We start from the raw sequence: 15,531 nt of genomic DNA, 5'->3' as shown, positions 1-15,531 counted from the left end.
TCCAGTCCCCAAAACACTAAGGGTATGGGGGTTAAAGCCAGTGAAAGCCAAACCCAGTTTAAGCTTCCACCTTATTAACTTTTATTCCTTTGAACTTCAAGCCTAAGGGTTTGTTCTTTTTGACCAAACATCTTTTTTCCTGCCTTCTATGCGGATTCTCCCCTCTTTCCAGCGTACTCATTAACATTGGGAGATTTTGTTATGAGACTTGCTGGATGTTACTTGATGGTTTCAGGCCAATGTGTAGGTGTACAAAAAACCAAACACATACAACACACACACTTTCAGGGCCAGAAGCAGGAAGATCTGTCAGCATTTGCTGGTTACTGTCCCTTTCCCTGCTCTGGAAATCCTTTGAAGCAGCAGCCTTGAAGAGAAACTCCTCTCTGTGGAGCTGCTGAGGCTTTAACTGCCCTAAAGCTAAGTAAAATAAGGAATTTAGAGTGGAGGATCCTAGCGATCTATAGGGATACGAGAATTCACTTTATCCATTGGATATAAGATGCATAAGCTAATGAGGTAAAGTCAGTTCACTGACAGGAAAAAAGGCAAGATTATTTTACTTTGTAATAACAGTTTATAACTACAGAAGAACGCTTTGGAATTTTCAAACAGCCTAATTCATGAGGCAGTAGGAACTAGGTCCACAAACTTGCGCTGTTATGTGACTTTTCTAACGGAAGAAAGATCATCCTACTTTGCAAAACCTAACAGAACGAATCTTAAAATTAAAAAAGGTGCCACAGGATTGAAACTTATTAAATCTAAATAACATTCTTGATTATTCTTTATGTCAGCATTTTTATTTACTTTCTGCCAATATACACACGAAAGTACTGTTCCAGGCTATTAGGGGATTCATGTAGCAGAAGCAGAGTGGAATGACTCCTCCTGGGGCAGTGGAATTTAACTGCACAGTCCCTTTTTCTGTACCTTCTACCTGCAAAAATTGTTTTTAGTTAATGTGACAGCAGTGGCATAACAGACAACACAAGCCATGTCATCAACTACTAGCTTGGGAGCCTCAAGGACTGAAAACCCACTTTACGTGCAAAGTGGACATTACCATTTGGCTGATAGAGTACACAGACATTTTGAACCAGCTGCAAATGAGCCTACAATCCTGCAACATCTCCTTTATCAAACAGAGGCAAGACAGTGATGGACTTCTTAACATGTATTTCTTGCTCACACCATTACAGAAAACTTCCTAACATACAAAATTCTAAAATACTAAATTTTCCCAGAAAAGAAGGTACTCAGATATGACACAAATTTGTCTATTCCTTTTCCTGTCCTTTCACAAAATCACTTGGCTCTGAATGTAGCTCCACGAGGGGCTGATGGGATGAAGTAGGAGGGCAAGCTGGCCTAAGACTGGACATGTTTTGCAATGAGACCACCCTCCCTCCTGTCCCCATTCATGTTAACAGAAAGATACACTACGTCCATTATCTCGTGTGGCAAATCTCTTAACAAAATATGACTTTAGTGTTCATGCTGAGCCTTTGATTGATAGGTTCGGCCTGCAGTGCTTCATTTACACAGTACGATACAGTAAGGTACAGTAAGACAGCTACAGAAAAAGGCTTCCTCACAAAGGTCTATGCCTGTATACCACAAGATGTCACTTAGCCTTTAGTCTCCTCCTGAGGTACAAGGTTTATGCTGTTCATTTTGTTTAGTGCAACACATGCACTATGTTCATGCACAAATTCATCCCACAATTCTACTACTAATTCATTCAATCACAAATAAAATGCTGTGATGGAAAGCCTGAAGTGAGCTACTTTAAAAGGACAGGGTCAACATTTCCTATTCACAACCACTCCACATCCAAAGAGTCTGCTAACAAGCATTAATATTATGCAGTATGGCCAAAATCTTGTTACCTGTGAATCAACTACTGAAGGTTACAGATCACATCAGAAGCCACTGAGGTAGAAGCTTGGATCATGATAATCTTAAAACCAAGGTACAGTGCTGCACAACCAGCATGGCACACGGAGGCATGGTAAGCTCTGGAACCAGATGTACTAAGACTATATTACACACACATCCTAAAAACTTACCACTTACTCTTCAACTCACATTCAAACCATAGTAGAAGAAAATAAACTTAGCAACATATCAATCTCCTACTGTGTGGAGTATTAGCATTGGGTCTGACTGAAGAGGATAATCCACTTTGTAATTTAGTTAAATTACTAATTTTAACAAAGATAAGTCCCCTGTATAATTTTGCAGTGCTTAAAGAATACATCCTTGGAGTATTCCATTCTAAGAAACATCAGCTTGTTATCATATTTTAAATTTATGGAACATTTGTAACTGCTGTTATATCAGGAAAAAATATTAAATCTGAACAATAAGTACAAACTTTATATGAGAAAGTATACTTGTAAGTGCGTGATGATCTCCTGATGTCTGCTGAGGCACTCACTTCCACAAAAGACACAGACAGCATCTCTGGGGATAAACTCAACTGCCCCAGAAAGTGCAACTCAGTTGAAAAACAAAAATAAAAGCAACCAACAGATGAGCAAACAAAACCCCCTCTCCACTCTATTGCCTGTAAAAACAGATGCTTATCTGCATTCTCAACCAGGAGAGTGGCAGAGAACTCCATCTTCCAAAAAAATGCTTTAAAAGCCCATAATACTAACAACAGAATGTATTATTCCTCCCAAATGGAGTTTAAACTGTGCAGAAACAGATTTTGTTTAGCACTGGCATATACATTTTGAAGTACATCTCTGCTTCTCCAGAGGCAAGAGGGCATTTATGCTGGTATAACAGAATCCTAACCACTCAATATATAAAATAAATTAAAACCTACTGACTAGGAGATCTTAACAATGAAATATCCGAATAAAGAGAACATCTATATCCAGAAAGAAAGATACGTTTTATCCATCTGCCCTCCAACTTTAAAACATTTTGACTGTAAGAAATAGAAGACATCAAGTAGGACAAGCCTGTATTCTGATATAGGCCAGCATGGTCCAACTGGCGCCCATCGGCTGAATCTGGACCACAGGATACCTCCATATGGCCTGCCACCTTTTCCTTGGAGGAGATAGGGAACAGCTGTTTGAGGAGCAAATGCTGCCCGAACAGCCAAACACCTCCTCCTGTGTCCGGCTGGCTGAAAGCCCAGAACTGTCACTGTGTTCCTGTGGAAGGCAAGGAAGGAACAGGGGAAGAAGGCAGCAGACCTCCTACCCACACAAGGACTTGAGCTCTTCATTTGTCTGAGATGGCCAGACGCAACCCAGCGAAGCCTGTAGCTGCTTCCGAGATGGAAAGGGGCAGCCACAGGAATGGCCCAATGAAGGCCAAGGACCTGCCAATACTGTAGTCATAGCTGGGGGTGGGATACACCAGAAGTGACACAAAAATCAGAAATTTGGCACACGTTTGCAAAATCTAAACCACCTTACACTAAGTGGTACAAGCATACAGTCAATCTTCAGCCTGCTGCCAGCAAAACAGATTAATACAATATTTTGGCCTTCACAGAGAGGAAGAACGCAGAAAAGCATAAATATGTTCCATTATTAACTGCCTATTGATTTATTATTGATCAAGCAGAACAACTCAGGTGTTCAGACAAAGCAAATCAAATAGCAACACTACTACACCTTTGTAACTGCCCATTCAATGGAATTTTAAATCCCTCCTTAAGGTGACATATATAGTAGACAAGGGAACAAAAGGGAAAGATTTTATAGGGATTACAACTGTGACACCTATCCTGGTTTTTAGAGTGTCACTGATATAAGTTCTGGAAAAGGCTATTTGACTGGCATGCCAATTAAGTATAACTCAAGGGGGGGGGGGGGAATGAGAACCCCAAGGACCTACCTGATACATGATCAAAACTGTAATCTGCTTCCAAATACATTTGCTTTTGATTGCATATTGGTTGAACTCCTTAGAAGCATTAAAATATTCTCTATTAGATCAACTTAAAAATAATAAAAGACTTCCAAACATTTGAATATCTTAAAGTGTTTTAAAAGGCAGTAGAGTTCTCTGCATTCAACTCAAACGTTATTTAGCACATGGAAATTCAATGGTGGTATCTTAAAGCCAAGTACAGAGAGACACCAGACGCTGTACTTCACGCTGACCTGGAAAATCATATGCTTATTGGAATAGGATAGATTAGAAACAGAACAGAAAAATAACGAAAGAGCAGCATAAGTCATATTGAAAGTATCATCACAACTTCAAAAACTGGTGTCAAAATTAAGCTAGAGACGTGAAATCTCACCTAATATACCCAATATTGACGAGTCAAATGTGATACCAGATTTTAAAGACGCTATAATATTATTTTGAGATCTAGAACTTCATGTGCTAAAATGTCCTAGCTAAAATGATATTCCAGTGCCCAACAGCTAATAACTGGATTTTAGAATTTCATTCACGCTAAATCAATTAGTCAAATTTTATATGAATAATAAATCAAATTTAGTATCTGATCAAAAGGCATTACAGCCTCCAGGAAATTAAGTTCTCTGCCCAGTAGTGCACACAAACAGATCAAAACATCTCTGGATAGATTCCTGCAAGGACTGTATTCACAATGGGTCTACAATAACACTTTCACAAGTGCTGTCCAGATGTCAGTACGCAGTAGTCAGAAAAGTGATATGAGTGCTCCTATGGAACACTGGCTACAAACCAGACGACAGATATTATCTGAAAGTATTAATGACTTCTACCAAATAAGATTCTATTTAAAAAAAGTGTGATTCATGGGGCAGCTTCTGCTTTCTTGAGTAACAGTAGCTTAACAGAAGGCAAAGAAAGCATTTGCAAGTATTTGCTCATTAACTTAGCAAAGAAACATAAAACTGAGTCAAAGAAAACCCAGTTTCATTGCTAAAATGTTACATAAACAGGTGACTCTGCTTTCTCCATTTGTTTTAATTCTAAAATTCTTACTGGCCTCTCTTGTGTAACAGGGGAGCCCAGCACTGGACACAGTGCTCTGTATGTGGCCTCACCAGTGCTGAGCAGAGGGGAAGGATCACCTCCCTCGACCTGCTTGCAACACTCTTCCTCCTCAAGTGCAGGACTTCCTACTTCTTGCTGAACTTCAACTGTCAGCCCATTTATCCATCCTGTCAAGGTCCCTGGATGGCACCTCTCAAGGGACTGAAAGAGGCTGACGGGCTTGTAGTCCCCTGGGTCCTCCTTCCTGAAGACAGGGGTGGCATCTCCTCTCCCAGTCACCATGATTGCTCTAAGATCACCAAGAGTCACAGATTCATAGAATGGTTTGGGTTGGAAGGGACTGTCCTGGGTTTTTGTGGTTGGGTTTAAACCACGATAGGGACATTTAAAGGTACGCTAGTCCAGCCCCCCTGGCAGCAAGTAAGGGCATCTTCAACTATATCAGGTTGCTCAGAGCCCTGTCCCACCTGACCATGAACGTTTCCAGGGATGGGCAACCTGTTTCAATGTCTCACCACCCTCATCATGAAAATATTTCTTTCTTATATCTAAATCTACCCTCTTTTAATTTAAAACCATTACCCCTTGTATTGCAACAAGCCCTGCTAAAAAGTTTGTCCCTATCCTTCTTGTAAGCCTCCTTTAAGTACTGAGAGGCCACAATAAGGTCTCCACGCAGCCTTCTTTTCTCTACGCTGAACAACCCAACTCTCTCAGCCTGCCTTCATAGCAGAGTTGCTCCAGCCCTCTGATCATCTCTGTGGCCCTTCTCTGGACCTGCTCCAACAGGTCCATGTCTTTTCTGTGCTGAGAGCTGGATGCAGTAATCCAGGTGGGGTCTCACCAGAGTGTAGTGGAGGGGCAGAATCACCTCCCTTGAGCTGCTGGCCATGCTTCTTTTGATGCAACCCAGGATACAGCTGGCTTTCCGGGCTGTGAGCTCACATTGGCGGCTCATGTATAGCATTTCATTCAGCAGTACCACCAAGTCCTCCAAAGGGCTGCTCTCAATACCTCCATCCCCCAGCCTGTCTTGATCCTGGGGGTTGCGTGACCCAGGTGCAGGACCTTGGCTCTTGGCCTTGTTGAATCTCAGGAGGTCCACATGCACCCACTCCTCAAGCTTGTCCAAGTCCCTCTGGTTGGCATCCCATCCCTCAGTCATGAGTCACTCACAATAACTTCAGACAGCTCCCCTATGCATGCACTCCATCACAGCCCATGGACTTGCCTTATATCTGGTTTGCTTAAGCATTCCCTGACCCGATCTACTTCACTAAGGGTATATCTTCCTTGCTCCAGCCCTTCTTCCTGGTGTCTGGGAACTGGGATTCCTGAAGGCTGGTCTTGCCAGTAAAGACTGAGACAAAGGCACCATTCAGTACCTCAGCTTTCTCCCCATGTTCTGTGCCATCAGGTCCCTTGCCTTATTCAACAGAAGGCTCATATTTCCCATAGACATCCTTTCTGTCACCCATGTACTTACTGAAGCCATTCTGGTTGCCTTTCACAATCCTTGCCAGGTTTAATTCCTGATGAGCTTTTGCTTTCCTAATCTCATCCCTGGATAATTGGACAATATTTCCATATTCCTCCCATGTTACCTGTCCCTGCTTCCACCCTCTGTATGCTTGCTTTTGGTGTCTTGAGTTTTGCCAGGAGCAACTTGTTAATCCATGCAGGTCTCCTGGTATTTCTGCCTGACTTCCTGCTCATGGATTCACTGCTCTTGAATATGGAGGACACAATTCTTCAATATTAACCGAGTTTTCTTTCTTGGGTCCCTCTTTCCTCCACAGCCTTATCCCATGTTACTTTTCCAAGCAGCTCCACAAAGACACCAATACTGCTCTCTTTAAGTGCAGCACTGTGATCTTGCTTTTTGCTCTGCTTCCTCCTTTCAGGCCCCTGAAATCCACCATCTCGTGGTTACTGCAGCTGAGGTGTCTTCAAGATCCCCAACAAAACTTTCCTTGTTTGCAAGTATGAGGTCCATGAATGTGACCAGCCACTCTCCTCATTGGCTTCTCTATTGCTTGGGTCAGGAAGATGTAATCAGTGCTCTCCATGAACCTCCTGGATTGCTTATACCCTGCTGTGTTTTCTCTTTAACAGATACTGGGGTGGTTGAAGTCCATCCATGAGGACCAGGGCCTGCAAACATGAGGCTATTTCTAGCTGTCTGTAGAAGGCTTCATCCACTCTTTCCTTCCTCCTGATGAGGCAGCCTATAGCAGATACCCACTACAGAGTCACCCATATTGTTTTTGTTGGGGTGTTTTTGTTTGGTTTTGCAGACAGCTGGCTTGCTGGTGCCCTTGAGAAAAATCTGCAGTCCCACAGCGGTCTAGAGACTACAGGTTGAAAGTACTGTCTAAAGCAATGTCAAATCGCCATCCTGGACCTTCCTCCAAACTGATCCTTCTTCCAGTGCGTAAGAGGCAGCTACATACAGACACTACTTACACACAGAATTCCACTGGATACTGGCTGCCACGGCAAAAGCTATGGCTGGCTGATGGGCTCTGCTGGTTTCAGACTTACCATTTCAAGGATTTTGAAAGTTAACTATCATAAAATTGTCTTTTAGTAACACAGATTATAACAGCCTTTACTACACCTGGGGAAAAGATAAAACACTGCTTCAGACACAAAGTATCAAAAATATAAATAGAGTTTGGGCACATCCACCCACGTTGTCTAAGAGCACTCTTTGTCTTTATGTCTTTGTTTTGATTTACAAAAACTTCACTGTAATAGACTACAAACAGGCATGCAGATACAACTGGAAGTCAAACACGAAGACCACTGCATATTATTTTAAAAAAGGTTCAAACCTGCCTGTATTTTCTTTAGGAATGTAATCTCACTGTGAATGTCTGTAAACTGTATGGCTCCCTCTTGTGCCTATGTTACTACATGTCAGTGTACAAAAAAACCCCAAATATTAAACCGTAAGCATTTGGTGCTTGTTCACCCTTCAGTAGACATGCAGGACCCATAAATGTTAACAGAAGTCACACACACACCTTCCAGGGGAAGGGATAACCCTGCAGTTTACAGATTTCTCTTTGGAACAAGCTATATAAAAACACTTTGCAAACTACATGTCTGCGGCAATCAAAGTACTCTTTTGACCATTCACTGTACTTTGGTAGCAATGCAGAGGCCAAATGTGCCTTTAAAGTCCATCTGTAAGAACTCCTAGCTATTTTTTAGTTATCAAATCACATATGTTTAGAAAGGTGTCAGTGCAGGTTGTAGAGCCTGGCTAACATACTCAACAGTTTATTTTTGTCTACTGAACATCCCACCTGTTTCTGCTTATCAAACCAGACTAGGGTTTAGGCTTGCAACAGCTGTGAAATTCATAAATCTGCCAATTCTTCATCTGTATCCAGACTAAGCACTTGGAGAAAGAGTTAGCACAGCAGCATTCTGACAAAACCACCCTTAAAGAGAAGCCAGGGAAATAAAACAGACCAGCGCTTGTCAAACAATGTTTAAAACTGCACACCTATCACAAGCCAAATTATTTTAATAACAGTCTCGCAATCCTGTATGGAAGGAAAATGAAGCATTTGAAGAAGTTATTTGTTCCCCCAGCCATTAGAAACATTTTGCAGAATAAAAATACTGTAAAGGAATTAGAATATTTTGCCTGCACAACATATTCCCTTTTTCAGTGTCTCCAAATATCAAAACAACTTTTATGTCAAGATGCTACTAGTTTTCTTTTCTGCAGTAGAATAGCTACCAAGAAAATAAACAGTTAGAAGATTTATAGCTACCAAGAAAGTAAATATATTGAAGATTTATGTATTACATAAGATTTTTGTATTACAAAAAGCAGATTTGCAAATTAGAAAACAAAAATTAGTCTGCATACCTGAAGCAATATCAAAATCCAGCTCACACAGGACAGCTTTCATTAAAACACTTATGCTAAAGCAGCAGTAGTAGCAAATGAAATTATGGTATACAAAAATTAACATCCACTTTCATAAAGCTTACAGAGTATACTGCCTTTCATAGTAAAGTGCTTTTGCTTTGCTTTTTTTCTGTTTACATGATGAATTTTTCTCTTACCACCTCTCCTTCCCTTTTCTACATGCTCATGAATTACCCTTAGCATGAGTATTTTGTGGGTCAACTTCGTTCACATAATAAGTGCATGCAAGATGATACCAAAATTCATTTATGCTTTTCTGAGCAATGGAAAATGGTACTTTCTTTTAGGGAAGATGCTTCCCCCCCCCCCCTTTTTTCTCCACTATTTATAAATTAGACGCTCGTATTTTTGAGAGCAGAAACAGAAATTAAAATGTTTTAAAAAACTTTTCCCAGAGTTTTCATCAAAAGCATTAATAATAGGCACCCAGCACATTCACTCAGCACTCCTGGAGACAGCTGAAATTATCTATCTTCCTAATTTGACATTTACTGAATAGTACTTAAGAAACATTCAGATGAAATTGTGGTTATGTGGCAGCACATGGCACCAAACAACCAGAACATACCTACAGTTTGCCTAATATTTATTACCACTCATTCTCCAAAGAACAAGTAAATAAAGCATACTATTTCTACTCTATCTACCTTCATGCTCATGTTCAACGTGAAACAACAGCCGTATTGTACTAGAACACAAACCAAGTAATAAAAAGAATTTTGTCAGGAGAACAAAAAAAAAAAATCTGGTCTCGATTTCTGACCATATGTGACCAGAACCTACATTTAACAGTTTATATAAAAGGCAACAGTACAGTACTAATCACTTTCTTGGGTATACTAATATGCCCAAGAGAATGTAGTCATTTATTTGAACACTATTTCCACAAAGGTTTCCCACTGCTGTAGATCAAACTGAACTGAATCAGTCTCAACAATACCATACTGAGAAGTTTTCTTCTATAAGCTGCTATATCAGCTTCCATAGAACTGTAAATGCAGAAAATATAATGCAGAGTATTAAAGGCTTGTTATCAAGTAGAGCAGATCACTATCACTGGGGTTCTAAAGACAGTCTGCTCCTAAACTAATTTCATGTACATTATTTTCTTTGTGTGGACTTCGATCCAGAATTTAACTTATTTTTTAGTGAGGCATTATTTGGACCATATTAGCTTAAGTGCTGTACAAATGATCTTTGATTAAGTTCAAGAGACAACAGGAGAAACAGTGAGTACATGCCACATGAAATCACTTACTTGCATAGCAGATTTGTGATTTGTTGTAACAAATACAGATATGTTATTTGTTATAACAAACTGTTACTTTCGTAACAAAAATGTTTTGTCAAACATTTAAGCTGCTTTTCATATAATAGGTATCTCATGCTTCAACTGATGTTACACCACTGCATTTTATATACATTCTTCAGCCGTGTTTGCATCACTTTGATATCAGTCTTCATATATTAATCCATCACTGAAAAGTGGTTCTGAAACACTGGACACATGGCAGTCAAAATCCAGGGCTTTAGTGCAGATCTCACCTCTCCATAAAATTGTGTTTAATTTTTTTTTTTAACTGATGTTGTGACCACATAACCTCTCACATAATATTACTAGTGCAGGATTCGTCAATGAAAATGATGGAACTAGTCATAGTGATAGTTGCTGTCTGACCAAGTACATACAAGAGCATGAATAGCAGTTGGATGAAGTGGATAATGTTATACAATACTCTGCTAATAACTCTTTGAAAACAGTAAAAAAATTAGGAGTTCTGTTTGCTGAGGCATTATACTTTGAGAAATTAAGTGAAAGGCTGGAAGGTCAAGTGTGGATGGCAGACTAGAATAGTACATGGCAAGAGAAGAGATTAGCTAAACCATCGTTTCCTGAATTGTGGCACCTGGAAGGAAGAATTTTATTCCTTCCCAATATCAAACCCATTGTTTGTACCATACTCCCTGCCTCAAAATGAAGTGCATCTTAAGTGGTGTTCACCCACTATTTTCTTAACTTTGGTTTTCAAAATGTATCCCTCCAGTCCTTATACTTGATAAACTGACACTGTATCTGAAATATATTAACTTCTTAGAACACCAAATAGCTACGCAAAGTAACTTATATTTTGTGGACTTAAAACAGGTAATAGCAAATGTTTGGAACTCTGATAATGTTAAAGGGGAATAGAATTGTTTTGTCTTTTGATGTCTCCTATGGCCAAAAAAAATGAGTGTAGATCACACAATTGTGGAAATTCAAGTAGAGTCATACACATTTTACACAGGTTGTGACAAAAAGCTTTGGATGTTTGGTCATTAAGATCTACCTTGACAACACTACATCACCATTCACTTACAACATCCATTATCTCTAGACATCAGAGTAACAGTTCTGAGAAACTAAATTTAACTCATATATTCAGAACATGACAAAAAGTTCACCCATCTCAAGCCTCCCCACACTCAAATAGTTATCAGGTTTATATTTTTATTTGAAAGCAATCAAAATAATTATGTTAAAAAGAATAGAAAATAAGAGTTAATCCACGGTCACTGGAAATACAACATATATAATGGTTTTATTCTATGTCAATAACAATTACAGTTTTACTTTGTTTACTGTGGACTATACATTTTACGACGAGTCACAGAGGCATAGGTTGTAGGTGCCTGCAGGTCACCTAGCCTGACTTCCCACAGGCAAACTTCTGGAGACTGGCTATCAGTAGGAAGCTGAAAACAATAACTGGATCATCCCTTATCATTTTCCTCAAAATAAACAAATTCAGTTCCCTTAGTCTCTCCTTGTATGGATAAAGGGCTGAAGCAAATGACATCTTAATAGCCCTCCTTTGATCTCATTCCAGTTTGTCAACATGTCTCTTGTACTGCTGGGCCCAGGATTGTACAATATTCCAGATGAAGTCTCACCCAATGCCAAACAAAAGGCAGTAATCACCCCTCTCAACCAACTAAATACATTCTTACATATTCATAAGCCTACTGATCTGTGAAATTTTAACAGCAGTTCAAAAAACAGCAGGAAATTGCTTTAATGATTCAAACCGATAAAAGCAATACACTTGCTCTATTATTTAGCATCACTGTTTTCACACCTTCCTCAATCATCATCATGAGAACAACATATACTATACATTACATTTAAGATGCTTACCTGAATAACTCTGTAGAAATACGCATACTGTCGAGCTGTATTTTTATATTGGCTAAAAACATCATGTATGGCCTGAGTTGACTGAAGATACTGCACTTCATCTTCTTCAAAATAGAGAGGAGTGTCATATTCACTGGGAAGTGTCTGGATGTAGGGCAACCAGAAAGAGTTGGGGTTGGCTCGCTCACAAAGAAGATGGAATGCCAATGTTATATTGCCCATGGCTTGAAGAATTCGATCTTGAGAATACAGGGAACCTGAATTAACCCAGAAAGATGATGCACTAAGTTAATTGCCTCTGGAAACTAGCACTGTAGATTTACTTTAAATGAACATGATGAGATAACATGTAAGAATTAAGGAAAAAACAACAAACAGACAACAAAACAATAACAAAAAGCCCACAGCTTTTTCAGGTTTCTAAAATATTTAGCTACCCTTATTGCATTATGCTGCAAGTTATTTGACACAGTAAATGCCGCATGTACTAGTGCACTCAGGCAGAAACAAAGGGAAAATCAAATTCTTTTCACTGACACTTCAAGCTTCTAGGTATTCTAAACCTTACAGCTGGCACGATAAGCAAGTCCTGTAATAAAGGAGATCAGCTAAAAATGCATTTCTCCTACTGAATGATCCCATACAGATCAATTTCTTGCTTAGGGACTTCTTTAAGTTCTTACCTAATACTGAATTTTTAGCTGACTCAACTGTCATCAACAGTTTTCTAGGAACCCACAGAAACAACTCTTCAGCCTACAGAAAAGAAAAAAAGCATAGAGGGTCAGTTAGCATTTATAATGTTATGCCCAAGCGTCTCAAATCTACATCATCTTTAATTAAAGTTTGGTTGTTTTCCCCCCCTCCCTTTTTTTTAATCAAAATTATTTTGAATTGAAATTCTTCCTTCTCTTCCACTGCAAATTAAACAAACACACCATGTTTTACATTGTGGTAACCAAATGATTCAGTCTGCATCACACAAAGCTTCAAACAAAGCCTGAGATTACAAAATAAAGTGCTGCAGTTTGGAACTGCTAACATCTAGATTGCCCACACAACCTCAAAGATACCAGATTATATTGCTATTAACTCTGTGATCAAATATTTTCTCCCAGTAGAGGTTTTTCACATTGCCCATTCTTATTTTAGAACTACTATTCAGATTTTTATCAACCAGTAATGCTAGCCTTGTTAACTACGTGCTATTAAAGCCCTAAAATCAATATAATATTCTTGTTTTCTTATATTCTTTCTACAGCAGCTTACTGTTCCTCAAAGCTGTTTCCCATATGTAAAATGCAAAATGGAAAGAGGCAATCTTAAATGCTTATCCTTTAACAGTTAGCTGGCTGTGTGTGTCTATATTCCTTACCTGATGATCAAAAGAGATTCTTTACAATTATCAGGTAATTTGTTTGGGGTTTTTTGTGTGTGTATGTTTTTTGGTTTGGTTTTTTTCTTTGGGTTTTTTAATTTTTTCTGGAAATTAAGTACTGCAAATACCTCTTTCTGAGGGAAAAACTTCAGTGATTTAAAAGAAGGCACATGAAAGAAGAGAAGAGACTAAGTTTTTAATAAATATGGAAGACAAGGATACCTCAGTGAGGTAGTGTATTCTGGTGATTATGTACAGAATATAGGCAACAGAGAGAAAAAAATGGCCAATTAAAAATTCACATTGCTATCCAATAGCTAAAAAACAATACTCAATTTTATCAATAAATGTATTTCAAGCACACAGATTGGACAGCATATCAGAACAGCAGTTTCATAAGCATTTAAAAGGTGGGAGAGAAGCTAGCGAGTGTTTCAGAACTCTTTAGCAACATTCCAAACACGATTTCCTAACCTAAGTCAAATGTTCACATGCTTACCTTTATCTCTCTTGTTGCTTTCAAACCAAACCCCTCCTCTTCAAAGTTAGCTATTTCAAAACCCTCTGTGGATGCTCCATTTTCAGTTGCCCACTTTATCAGTTCAGGGAAATAGTCATCTCTTTTTCCATCAAAGACAACAGACAAACCTACAAACACAATTGATTAAAAACAAATGCAGAAAGAAGATCTGGAAAGATAAAGAAGTTCAATATAAATGCACATGTAAAGCAACCTGCTACCCGACAGCAGTTCTACTTTGAAGTAGCTGAGTCGGGAGTGGTCTTTGTTAGGTGTTACTCAACAGCATACAAATGTCGTACCCAATTTTCACAAACTTAAACTGCTGAAATCTTAATCTGTTAAACTGGCTTATCAGTCATCTTAAAAACACAACCACTTAAACTGAGCTGTGATGAAATGTGAAGGGCCCCTCCACTTTCCCTTTTAAATAAGCTGAGCAAAACTATTTCCCAGCTTAATACTGATGATAAATGCAATCACCGCCACGTGTTAATAATACAGACACAAGGAGGAATTTGAGAGGCAGCTGCAATTTCATTAATTCAGCACTGGAAATTAAAATAAGCAGATCCCAAGCTTCTATTCTCACATACAAGGCAGTTAGATTTTTCCTGTAGCAAATGGATTTACTGAAACAATTTAGGATTGATCATCTTACCAACAACACAGAGTTTGTCCAAATTTTTTTGCTTTGCTTCTCCAACAGAAACATGATCCAGCTGTGAAATCACAAGCCTCATTCATTTTCTGTTTTCCCCTTTTCCGCCATCTGATTAGAACTTATGAACCTGGCTATACTCAACCAGTTCCTTTTGTACTTTGTCTCATTTTCTTCAACCCAAACTCATGTCTGATCATGTTAAAAGTTCCAAATGCCCCTCAAATGCTCAGGCCATGTTATGAGTGATAAAGTTGAGCAGGAGAGATGTAGGTTAGATACAAGGAGCAAATTCTTTACTGATAGTGGTAAGACACCTGAAACAGGTTGCCCAAGGAAGTTGTTAATGTCCCATCCCTGGCAGTGTTGAAGGCTAATCAACCTGGTCTAGTGAAAGTGTACCTGTCCATGGCAAGGGGGCTGGAACTAGATGATCTTAAGATCTTTTCCAACCCAAACCATTCTGTGATTCTATGAAAATGTCATCATCAAGTTGCTTACCTCCAAAGATATTTTGGTTAAGCACAGGTGATAAATACATCTTTAGATTAAAGGGATTTTAGAAAAGAAGCATTAGGGTATTTGAAATTTTCCTCCCGCTCCAAATCATGGATTTCAAGCCCCTGGACAAATCAAATTTGCAGTCAAAAGTGCAAGTAGCATCTAAAACTATAGTCTATGATGATGCGGTATAAAAACTCAACATTGATACAGGGTTTTTTGAATGCAATGAGAATGTGGTGCTGTGTTTTGGTCTCTTTTTTTTTTTTTTAAAGGTGCCATTTCTGCTTTATTTCATGCTCCCTTCAGTTTGCTGTTTTCTGTGGAATATATCCAGAATTAAAGCCTTACAAACCTTGTAAGACTAATCGCA

General features: G+C 39.0%; 1 protein-coding gene across 2 annotated transcripts in view; it reads right to left on the bottom strand.

Moving 5' to 3' along the window:
- The window catches only part of SETD3 (SET domain containing 3, actin N3(tau)-histidine methyltransferase), a 62,682-nt gene that overhangs the window by 19,873 nt on the left and 27,278 nt on the right, over nt 1-15,531 (bottom strand). For both annotated transcript variants that reach the window (XM_065685396.1, XM_065685395.1), the window contains exons 4-6: nt 13,976-14,124; nt 12,782-12,854; nt 12,099-12,355 (exon numbers count right to left, since the gene is read on the bottom strand). In XM_065685396.1, the coding sequence (XP_065541468.1) occupies nt 12,099-12,355; nt 12,782-12,854; nt 13,976-14,124 (479 nt within the window). The remainder of the gene's footprint in view (nt 1-12,098; nt 12,356-12,781; nt 12,855-13,975; nt 14,125-15,531) is intronic.

Source organism: Lathamus discolor, chromosome 6, assembly GCF_037157495.1.
Source record: "Lathamus discolor isolate bLatDis1 chromosome 6, bLatDis1.hap1, whole genome shotgun sequence".
Classification (NCBI taxonomy): domain Eukaryota; kingdom Metazoa; phylum Chordata; class Aves; order Psittaciformes; family Psittacidae; genus Lathamus; species Lathamus discolor.
Note: the sequence above shows the minus strand (reverse complement) of the source record. Positions and strands in the feature narration are given on the sequence as shown.